General features: G+C 35.7%; 1 protein-coding gene across 1 annotated transcript; it reads right to left on the minus strand.

Annotated features, from left to right (window-relative positions):
* Positions 1 to 643: 643 nt before the first annotated feature.
* LOC120348296 (chloride channel protein C-like) lies at positions 644 to 10,935 on the minus strand. The gene is made up of 19 exons (XM_039418416.2): positions 10,620 to 10,935; positions 10,462 to 10,546; positions 10,062 to 10,133; positions 9,700 to 9,829; positions 9,421 to 9,498; positions 8,477 to 8,652; positions 7,913 to 8,005; positions 7,579 to 7,822; positions 6,818 to 7,012; positions 6,164 to 6,270; positions 5,787 to 5,923; positions 5,071 to 5,242; positions 4,228 to 4,414; positions 3,281 to 3,450; positions 2,783 to 2,968; positions 2,348 to 2,453; positions 1,935 to 2,030; positions 1,719 to 1,858; positions 644 to 838 (listed from the first exon to the last, which is right to left on the minus strand). Exons 1-19 carry the CDS (start codon positions 10,843 to 10,845, stop codon positions 739 to 741), a joined length of 2,700 nt encoding a protein of 899 aa, XP_039274350.2. The 5' UTR covers positions 10,846 to 10,935; the 3' UTR covers positions 644 to 738.
* Positions 10,936 to 12,478: the final 1,543 nt, after the last annotated feature.

The raw sequence follows: 12,478 nt of genomic DNA on the forward strand, positions 1-12,478 counted from the left end.
AATTCAATGATCACTTTGTCTTCTTAGAAGTTTCAGTTTAACTGCAGTAATAAAAAATTAGTGTAGAAATAGCTGCAATAGACTAGGCTAAAATTCTTCACCGGTACTTTTACAAAACAGATTGTTGAAGGCTATGAATCAGAATAATGGTTTGAAGCAAAATACCCCGTTTTACAGGCGCCAACTCGCAAAACCACTCTTTAAATAGGCACCGAAAATTTTGCGGTGGTAAAGTATAGGAAGAAATTTACGGGGGTCAAAAGTCGGGGAAAGGTCCATAAATCGCCTTATTAAGTCACGATCACGTCGCTTCTACTTGACGGCATCCGGAGCCATAAAGTTTTATGCGCTTATTCGGCGCGTGGCAAGTCGCGCCTTTTAGTCCTCGTTTTTACACATTCCAAAAAGGGGGGGGGGGGAGTTCGACCCCTTCTTGAAATATTATTACCCGGATTCGTCGTCGGAATACTTGCCGTCCATCACGAGTGAAACAAAGTCTCGAGTTTGTATTCAATTGTAACATAATGAGTAGTTGAGTACCAGTTTTATTTGACTAGTTGAAGAAAATGAAACTAATATAAATTGCACCATGGGTAGAATTGATATGTTCTAAATGAATTCATATATATATATATATATATATATATATATTGCACTGATAATATTAAAATATACAACCTCAAGCGATAGGGTTTACAAAAGTATATTTGTATAAGTTCATAGTTTAATTAACTGATTTTAAGCTGTTGATGTATTCGATAAGTAGGCGGCCTCTTCTCTATCGTGCTCGGCAATATGATTTAAACGTTCTTCAAGTTTGAATCCCATCAGATCCTTTCTGTAAAATGTATAAAACAACTTACTGCTTGCTATACATTGAGGACAGGGGCATGTCTAGAGGGAGGCCCAGTGGCGTATCTAGGGTGTGGCAGCCATGACTTGTGCCATGGGCGCCGTTTGACCAGGGGCGCAAAACGACGAAAAGTATTAATAATAAAACGTTTCAAAGAAATAACTACAAATTGGAAATAATTGAAACTCGTATTTTTACTCAGATAATAACGTAGGTCGCATAAGTATCCTACTAGAACTATCAAGGGGGGCATATTTTAGACTTTGCCATGGGCGCCATTTCAAGTAGATACGCCAATGGGGAAGCCGCCCCAGACAGCACGTTCTAGGGGTGAGTTTGTAGCTTAATTTGATGATTTGAATAATAATACACATACTTCACACTTACTTGGCCTTTACTTTATTTATTCTCATGTATAAAAACATCTATAACTTGGTTACCCTCCAAATTATTTTTGAAGTTAGATATAAGGAGCACCATAGTCAGAAATTCGCCCCAGGCAGCAGAAAATATTGACATGCCACTTATTGTCACATTTGACTGAAATTATATTAGACAGTGTCCTTCTGAACATTCAGAACTTGTCTTTCTAAAGAAAAATTCTAGCCCTTATATTCGGCTGGCTGTCACTACCTTCCTGTCAGTGCACCACAAGTTTATGGCCAGAGTTTTTTTTCAAGAACTTCAATCATGTATTTGGAATTCCTATCTTATAGCTGTTTCCTGATCATATTGTCATGAACTACTGCGAGTATCGCGGCAATTGGTATTTACTAACAAGCAATTGTACACTCTGATTATTATCACAAATAATTATTTATATTCTCAGTAGCTCTTGGTACTTTAGTGATCCTTTTGTAGTTACCTTGTTATTATTCCAACTACTTCATTGGTTTCGTTCACGACCGGTAGATGTCGGAGTCCCAATGTTCGAAATATTATGTATGTTCGATGGAGAGAAAATGTATCCGGAATAGTAGGACAAGAACGGTTCAAATATGGGGTCTGCAATGAAAGAATTGTATTTCGAATCAGTTAAATTAAAATAAATTTTTAAAAACTCATCTTGAGAATGCCTTACCAAATCAATACTCATATCAGCCATATTTCCATCTTTTAAGTATTTTTCTAAAACTTGATAAACTTGTTTTCCGTTGAGCAGTCGGTCAATGTGAACCTGGATACAGGAAATACATCACAACTGGAGAATATTTTAAGAAGATTTAAGGTGGTATTACAGCATCATCAGGTTTTAAAAACCGATTCTGAAATGATGAACATTCAGTCTCAATTTGGCTCCAATAGCGAAATACAAAATTAACAACAAAAACATTTGGAATTTAAAACCTATATTAGTTTCAATCAAAAAATTTGGACTCCCCATACTCGATGTAGATGTCTGAGATAATACTGTATAACTTTTGGGTGATCTACAGGAAAATGAGAATTGTCTGTGTTAGATATCTGTTGGATAATTATAAATGCAAAACCTACCTTTTGGTAGTCAAGTTGGGATTTCACTTCTCTGTTATCTGCTGCTATCTCCTTAGAAGTGTTCACGAAAATATCAGAATTTTGCAGCAACATCAGCAATTCTAATCTACAATGGTAAATTCGATAGCGAACTGTTTTGATTATACACAATGTAATGCAATTTGGCTGTGCTTGATGCCAGACAACATACAATATTATCTCATTAATAACACTTTACTTTGGTTTGCTCATTGCAATTCTGTTAACCAAGTGAAGCTAAAATTGAATATTGAGATATACTTGTTGGACACGGTGTGTACCTAATTTGAAAATTAGACCAAAATGAAATCAGCAAGATTTAAATTTTTGCAACGTTTTAAGTTTTATTTCGGACCTGTAAACACGTAAAGAATAAAATAGCAGAATCAAATGTCGATTTGAATTCTGTTGATATACCTTGTAATTATTCCGTAGTATACTGGTGCACCGCTGGAATTACTCATAGGAGGCTTGCAGACAGGGAATCCTCCATGCTCTGTTTCCAACAATAAATGACAAACATGCTCCACTGGTTCTACAGGTGTTAGAGTTTTAACTGATTTTGTCATGACGTCTTTTGCACTGAAGAGCTCTAGATTTAACCTAATCCGATGAAAAATGTTTACAGTTTACGTCAAATTATAAATATCCTTTGCATAACAAACATTCATAAATCGGCTGAAACTTCATTATATTGTGAATAATTTAACGAAACGCCGTGGTATATTTTTGTGTACTCCCGAAGTATTGATCAACTTGATTTATAAACAAATTATATTATAGATCGGATTTGGACCGAAATAAATGATTATGTTTGCTTTTTATCTTTCTCTCCCACTCCTTCTTTATACATCTAGTAACCTTTACTCCAGCATGATCGAGCTTGCAATATTTAGTGATAAAAACTCTGCTTACAACTTTGTTCCATCCATGTATACTACTGGCTCTGAATCGAGGAAAGGTATACATTTCAATTCCAAGTTTGCGTGATAAAACGGGTGAGTAAAATAATCTCCTATCCATTTCGCAAACATGATAGCGGTCATTAATGGAAGAAGAAAAGTGATGTCATTTGTTATTTCCATCTGCAATAAAACATCAATTTTATCATTCAGCGATAATGCCATTTAAATCCGGATCCGCGCTGACAAAAATTACGACTCTGGTTTTACAGCTTAGGCGAAAAACGTCTCCAGTCCACGACTACCATAGAGTAAAACAAGACTACAGAAGGTTTGGTATTTATTCGCATGTTTTTGTGTTATTTTCAACTCTAACTCCAACTCGAAGGTCTGCTGATTCGAATTGCGTCTCCGTGCTGGTGCTTAAAATTGCCACTTGGGATTTAAAAAAGGGCGTTGGCCCCGACAGCAAAAGTAACAAACAGGCGCAGCTTATATTAGAGATTTAACAAATTACGCCCATTAAAAGTTTCATCTTAGTGCTCGCAGAAAATGAAACCTTTTCGATTAAAAATGATGTTGCTGTCTTATTTTGCCATGTCTATTTAACACCATTTGGAGTAGAATTCTGGTGTTCATTTATATTACTTGGGAAAATTTTTTTGGAGTAAAATGGTATGAACAAGTAGCCAGCAATGTGCTGCAATGTAGACGGCCACTATGTTCTGTGAAGAACTGGAATTTTTTGCCCAGCTCATATCATTGTTTGGAATATATTTGTTGTGGTGGGCATGGGTCCTGTGCTTGAAATTTTTTAACGGAGAATCCCCACCGCCCAATGGAATGACATTATAAAACGTCCGCCCATGTTAACAAGTTAAATATTGTTCAGTTGTTGATGCAAAGCTTTTAATACCAAAACCAACTTTTTGAAAAATATTCAATGTTATGAAATATTACCATAATAACTGTAAGAGACATCGTTAGTCTTGAAACGCCACCAAAGAACGAAGCTGCTCCAATAAGAGCAAATGCACCAGGATCGATCCACGCCCAATACAGGTCGTTGTCATCGTACGGATTCTTTATTCCGAACCAGTTAACCATAGCTTGTCCAATAATACGACCATACAGTCCACCAATGAGCCTGTAGAAGATTTAATATTGTCCCATTTTTGAATAATGAACACTTCATAAAATCAATTGTGTTTGAGGAAAGGTCGCAGCGAGAAATAAGAGGAGGGCCGAGATTAACTTTACATTAGTCTATACTTGTCAGAAACACATTCAAGTTGATACAATTGAGGAAAAATAATTTGGGTAAAAGCAAAAAAGTTCAATAAATCAGGTTAAAAAGTTAATTGTGTGTAATTCATTGTGTGATTTTATTACTATTTTGTATACACGTTAATTTTCTACTTATTTCGTTATTTGATTGGCTTTATAAAATGATCAGAATCAGTTTTACTAATCTGTCAATATCGGGAAAAATTGCCATTAAATTATAATGCCAGTTGCAAAACAATATACGCTACTTACTGGCTTATGGTTTATTTTGAATATTGTCATCAATTGCAAATTCCATCACTTATGAAACGAATACTTTGAAATTTATATCAGTATTTTGGCCATAGTTATCTAAACTTATTTGGCTTTGAAAGCCTAATAGAGAATTGGAATCAAATGTGAAAGTCTATTCTATTATTCCAGACCATTTCTGTGGTCGCTCGTAAGTCTGTCTCTTTGTGAGTGCGCGTGGCATTGCTTCGATCTTAACAAAAACGCTATGAAACATCAACTTACAACATGGGTACCACAAGTCCACTAGACATAGAGGTTCCAGCTGCCCAACAAGCGAGAAAATAATAAAACACCAACACAGTGATTAGACTTGGTATTGAAAATTCATGATGAGTTCCTCGAGAAAACAAATGTCTGATTGCTTGTTCCCCGGTAACAAACAGTAAAGTTGCAACTGCATGTGCAATATGTGTCATGTTAGAGGGTATTTGTTTTATGCTATAGTATATTCACAAGGGTTCGTTATGAAGGTATGGAACACCGTGAGAATCAAAATATATACCAAAAATGCAAATTAAATTTTATAATACCTCCAGTAATGTGAATATTATTCAAATTTTTTTTTATAGACGAAGTAATTGTCGTCAAAGTCGTCACTCCAACTGACTTATTCTCATTTTGGTCCAAATCGTTAACATTAAATGCAAAAATAATCATAAATATGGTGAATAAAGTGGACGTTGACAGTGGGATCGGGTGATTCCAGTTACGAATTTCATGCCTGCAGACAACCAACCCCAAAACCCAGTTTGGAAGAGGGTTGTGAACTTCTAACGTAATCCGAATGCAATCAGTTATTGCTCTCTAGCAAAGAGGAGAATTTCGGTTTCACGATGAAAACATTGCTAACTAGATAGACATGGTTTTCAACTTCAAGATCACACAAGAAGGCATTTTTTTACAGAAAACTAATGAGAAATTGAAGACAGCCTTAATACCTTCATTGTAAGACTTGTTAGATACAGTGACATCTCCCGTTTCCCAGTAATATCCCTTTGAACAAGTATATCTCTCTACAGAATCCTCAGTTCTTGGTGGAATATTATCGTCGAGGGTGACAGTGAGACATTCTGGACTAAACATAACGTTTCAATTGAAGTACTTTAGAAAAGGCAACACGAACGCTGTATTCTAACAAAAACGACAATTGTGTCTTTTACTTCACTTAATATTACGATGCTATGTCGACAGCGATTTCGAATATTCCAATGTATCAGTAAAGCGGTTTGTATTGCGCTATTCAGATAACACAAAAGATATCTAAATATTACATTGAAAACTATTATCTACTAGGCATTAGGAAAAATGAGTTTACTGTTCGCTAGATATAATTGTTGATTGCTGTTTTGATTCCTCATAACATTGATATTTCGTGCAAGGAAATGCAGCTGGAAGTAACGTTGAAATTGTCACCATAAGTAACTGCAAAACAAAACAACAAAAAAAAACTCGAAACAAAACCAAATCGCATACATAAGGTTCGATTAATTAATTATGATATTTTCGATCTGTCAAATTACAGTTCATGAGATATTAAGCTTAAGACTTCCACGTTTCAAATCTGTTTGAGAAAAAGGGGCAAAGGATCAAGGAGTTTCTAATATATTCACTACAAGCAATGTCGCGTGGTTTGCTTGTCATTGGATTTTACACGAAGGTTTTATATTGATCAGCAAATCGCATCAACTGGAGGTCGTTACTAAACATCAAAAACCGTGTTGGTCTTAGGCATGTGCCCTGGCCAACTCAATAGGAAATGTTTGAAAGCACCGGGCGACAAAAACAATTTGATTTTTCTGATCGAAATATGCTAGTTAATGTATCATAATTTATCGTAATTAACGATTAAAATGTATCGAATTATGAGTGTCGTACATACCAAGCTTTTGGGCAAAATCGGCATTAGCGTATTAACAGTATGGGTTCATTTTTTTAAATAATATAATATCCATAAGTCTCTACTACTTACTAGAATAATGCAAGGTTCGACGCATCGGAGAACTTTTTTCTTCCAAACCGTTTGAATTTTACTCAATAAAACCCTTCTTGCTCGAGCAATTTTTAGGTTCAAAAATGTAAAAAGAGCTCCTAATATGCCCCCGAGACATCCAAGTATGGCACTCGGCAGAAATGCTATTATGTTCGTGGATAACGTTGAGTCAACCTGAAAGCAAAAATCTCCAGTGAAGTAGCCTGCATTACAGCTTAAAGGTCACGACTTTTAAATCCCATGCCGGCCACGACAAACAGGGTATAACAAATTGGGTTGGCTATGTCAAACCGCAAAGATTCCGGTCTTACAAAAACAAGATGATATCTTGCTATTTACCGTGTTTCCCCGAAAATAAGACCTACCCTGAAAATAAGACCTACCCTAAATTTTAAAAATGATTTTATTATTCGATATCGCGACTATTTTATTTGACCTAGTCGATAGCAAGAAATTTCTCCTACACGTTTTAAATGATTGATAATCTATGTTTAACAGCTATTTTAACAGGTAAGTAAATAGATATCGGTTTTCATATTTTGTATGTTCGAAAATCTCGTGATTCTCTACTTTGTAACTTTGTTTTTGATAAATAAAAATAAAAGACATTCACCCAAAATAAGCAATTGTTTAAATTCAAAAGTTAGTGTTCTCACAATATATTAACGAAAAATAATTTTTGGGAACGAGGAAAAACCCAAATTTAACCAATGTAACGCACCAATTAATATAATTCTCACCTGAAAGAGTATATTTGCTTCTGCTGTAAATAGTCCAAATGTGTTTTGATAGCTGAAAGCACTGAATGCAGAATTAAACAGATCTGTGGTGATTGTAGCGACCATGCAACAGAAAAAAGTCTGCCAGGATAATTTCATGTTCCAAAATGATGAAACTTCTTCCATAGAAAATAGAAGGCCGCCAACAGGAGCTCCGAAAGCTGAGGCGACACCCGCTGCTACTCCAGCGGAAATGAAATTTCGTCTAGATATTTAAAAACGATATATATTTAAACATGGTAAGCACTAAGCAGCACAGTCACCTCATTACTAGTGCCAATTGCTAAAAAGGTACCTGTCTTCGGAGTTACGAAATCTTTGAAAGTACTGAGGACGGATATTCAATGAATCCGACTTGAACTGACTCAATCCGGCACCGATTAATCCGCTAAAAATATGAAAAAAATAAGAGATCGGACAAGCAAATTCTATGGGGATTCGATAACAGGCCTTATTCCATATATATTTCTCTTTCCCAACTCGAAATCCACGGACACCAAACGTTGTTTTAATTTTTTTATGCGTTTATGACTTCCTATGGACGGTCGAGACCGAGGTTTTTTGATATCAAAATCACTAACAACTGGCTCCTTCATCACGATTAGAGCTCAAAAAATATATCTGAAACGTTATCCACAAATTTCACATTGACTAAAGGCCGTGATTCAGCCACCACTACATGCAAATCATAGTCCAATATTACCCCTCATCTTCGAGGAGAAATCCCTAGTCTGCAAGTGATTTTACAAACAGAGTCGCCAGTTTATTTTTTTTGCGCATAAGGAGTCGAAGATGATCAGTTTGTCAATCAATAAACATTGAGATTTAAAACTGAAATAAATCAAAATTGGTACTTTACCCCAAGTGAATCATTGGACCTTCAGGACCAACAGGCATTCCCGCTCCTACTGCACAAACACATGACACAAATTTTACAACCATCGTTCTAATGTTGAAAATGTGACGAATAATTGTTCCGTTTAAGAATCCTATCAACTCTGGAATTCCCGACCCGGCTGCTGATGGCCTGTACCACTGTAAACAATAATCATATGAGATTTTCAATAAGGCTGATGACAGAATACATTTATACTACATTTATACATTAGTAAAATTATGCTTTTATAAGGGATTTTCAGTAACTATTTGAGCAGTGCTTCTGAAACAGCATGAAAATAAATAGCAAATAAAATACGCTGTCGTATAGATTTATCTCGATGGAATGGCACTTCATCTATTTGAATTCGAGTCGAGTAATAACGTTTGAGTTAGAGCCTATTGCCGTGGGTCACAAAGTGGGCGTCGCGACGCCCAAGTGCGTCGTTTCAATTTTGCTAAGGCGTCGCAAAACTTTTTTTTTCTTTGCGGAATTGTATCTATTTTGCAGCGCATAGAAAAAGTATTAATACAAGCGTAAAATTGATAGTGAATAAGAAAAGTCTAAAAACGCAAGTATGACGAAAACTTCATTGACTTTGGAACGTTCAAGTTTTTTCGAGTAAAGAAGCTCCATGGTTTTTGTTGCAATTAAGGATGCGATGTTACTAAACGCCGTTTGGGCTTATTAGATAACATGCTTTCACTGGCCAAAATCTTGCTTCAACAATACATTGCTGCTTTTCTTCGCCGTTTTTGAACGAAATCGATATAAAAAGAAATTTTAATTCTGAAAATGTAATGAGTTTTTGGATTTCTTTGGGGAGTCGCAACTTGAGCATATTTTATGGAGGGCGTCACAATACGAAGAATTTTGAGAACCACTGGCCTACAGGATATATATATGTGCAACTACAACAATCTTACCACAACAAGTGCTACTCCTGGTAGAAGAAATGCTAAACTATATCCCAGTGAAAATATCCAGGCTACTCCTAGACCTTGCTGTAAAAAGAATATTAGCTGTCAGATTATAGTAGGCGCGGAATATTTCACTTTTTTTTTTTGAAAAGATTAAATATCGCAGAATAGTGATAACGACTATGTTCAGTTTAGACTTACTTTATAAAGTATAGCTTTTGTCCAATGTGACATAATACTCGATCGTTTTCTGTACTTTCATACCAAATAATATTTGAATCTTACCTCTAATAATTTTGTTGCTGTTTGCCACTTAGTATTCGATATCAAATCAATGAATTGATGTAGCAAGAACCCGACAAACCCAACAGTAAACCCGATGAGACCCATCATCACCCATCTATCCCAATCAAGCCTGAGACGAAAATAGTAGTCAAAGGTTTAAAGATTAGACTCTATGATATTGTTGACTTTGTCCAATTGCTCAAAAACCACGAATTATCTCGTGTAAGACTATGTCGCGTACATCTTGTCCCTCTCCAGGTAGAGATAGTCACCAATCTGCATGCCTACTAGTGTAAAATATTCCCAAAATTGAATAAACAATTGATCGATGTAGATAAAGGTGAATAAAAACAAAACTATACCTTCTTGGCTGTTGCCTAAGCCATTCTTTGTAAGCGTCACTCCATGGTGGAAGATAATCCAAACTGTCATATCTGCAGAAAGTTAAAAGAATATATTTCAATAAATGTCTTGCATACGTTGAATCACAAATTATATTCAACATGGACAGAGGGGAATGCATAGAGCAGAATAAAAAACGTCCAATTCGGGCGGGCATAGCAAGACAATCCGTATCTCCATACTTATGTACATCTAGACTAGAGGATTTTGGTACTGACTTGACATTATGCGTGAACCCACCCTGAAGCCGGAAGTACAGAAATCTCAACATAGTTATATGAACATTCTAAGCTCGATGTTAATTCTTGGTACAGTAACGAGCGTATCTTATAGCTCTGGTGAGATTCGCGCAATACTTACTTTTGTAATTCTTCTTTTTCTTGTTCTGTGTATTTGTGATTTACGAACGCACTCTCGTAATCTCGACCGGAAGCGAAAAATTGGTCTGGTGAAATAAAAAATAATACTTTTGTTTGTGTAAATATAGAACTAAGCCTCTCTAAAATTAGTGAACTTACTGTATATTTCACTTGTAGCCAAGTGGGAATCATCTATATCTTCATGCAGTATTTTATCATAAACACTCTTGTTTCTTTGTTTTGGCACATTTGCCTTGGTGATCCTTATATCATCTTTATTGGTTTCTCCTTGGAACTCCACTGCGTCAAACACGTTATCAACATCGCTTTTGACGCCATCATTATTACTTGTAGTAGTGACGTCAGCAAGTACGACGTTCTCCATATCCTTCGCTTCGATGTGTTTATATCTACTCCTGCAGCGCACTGATAACAATTTATTTATCGATATGCTATCATGCTAGTACTATACCATTTCTAGATTTATTCTGAAATATGAAGGAAAGTTTAACGAGCGTTTATCTGAAAGACTAGTAACAGCATTATTGATACGATATCTGCTTATGTGCATTATGTCGTTCGTTGCAAGTTATTTGTTTAGTAGTACATTGTCGTGCGGTGAAATTCTATATAACTGACAAAGAGCTCTGGCTAAATATTAACTATTCAGAATGCATTATGCCGGCATACCAAACAGTTTAATTTTATTTGTTCATCAAACCGTTTGTTGCCAAAGCTGAGTACTTGGTTTCATAAATGTCACGAAAGTGATTGGACAACTTTGATTTTCAATGATTTCCCCTCCTGAAATAAATATTGTATAAACATTCTATTTTCAAATTAATTCTCAAGAAATAACGATTTCAGTGTGGCATTTTGGCACACCTAGAGAATTTGCAATCCAGAAAATATAGACTACAATGCTCATTATCCACCGTAGCTATTTTAGAGGAATGTGTTTTGGCATCGCACGTTACCAACCCTAACGATTTAACAGGTGTGCAAAGTGCGTCCCGCGAGCCAAATGCGGCCCGCGGAGGGAACTGGAGAGCAGTTAATAAAAAAATTATTAATAAAAGATTTAAAAGCTAAATGAGTGTTGGATCCAGCTTATCAGTTGATTTTGTCTAAATCTAACCTCAAATAGGATTTGAGAGCAAAAAATTTGGAAACGAAATTTGGTGTATTTTACTGATAACATCTCAACCAAGATAATTTTCCACATTTGAAAAAAGTCATGGCTCCAAATATGGCACTTTTCGGTAACATATATTTTTTTTAAATGGGCGTCATATCGAATTGCTAGCACTTCCATTTAAGCAATTTTGGACGTAAGAAGTCGGGAAAAGAATCAAGCAGCAAATTGCTCACTGAATTCCCTTAAATTGGGGTGACAATATATTTGAATTACAGACCCCTAATGATGACATGAGATCAATAACAAAAAGACACTATTTTGTGCATGCAACTAATAGAAAGCCTGCATTGAATGTAGGCGCGGCCCGCGGTTTCAATCGGGTATTGATATTTGGCCCGCCTGTGAAAAAGGTTGCACACCCCTAATTTAAATCATGTATTTTGTGAGAAACCTTCTTGTATGTACGATTAGGATCTTCACGATTCCTAATTTCATATGTTAATTCTTTTTCATACGCTAATGATCACCTGCATTAGATTCTATTTCAAACTACATCCCATCGAATTCTTCGTGGCATGAACGATCCGAATCATTCATTAACATTCCTTGCTTTGCAACCATTTTAATACAGTGTGATCACTGCTACGTGATGTGCAAATATTTTAAATAGAAGTATAAATCTGCATTTTCCCGTCTATAATTTCCAATAACACGATTACTATTGAAAAATGAACATATAACGTCCGTACCTTTGTTGTCCTCGAAAAATCTTTTTTCTGCCTTTCACTCCAAACAAGGCACTGTATGTATTGTCACAAATAAAAAGCGTTATATCATGTTAAATGCTTGCTTCTTCAGAAGACTTTCAAAGATATCTCAG

This window comes from Styela clava, chromosome 1 (genome assembly GCF_964204865.1).
Source record: "Styela clava chromosome 1, kaStyClav1.hap1.2, whole genome shotgun sequence".
In the NCBI taxonomy this organism is placed as follows: Eukaryota; Metazoa; Chordata; class Ascidiacea; order Stolidobranchia; family Styelidae; genus Styela; species Styela clava.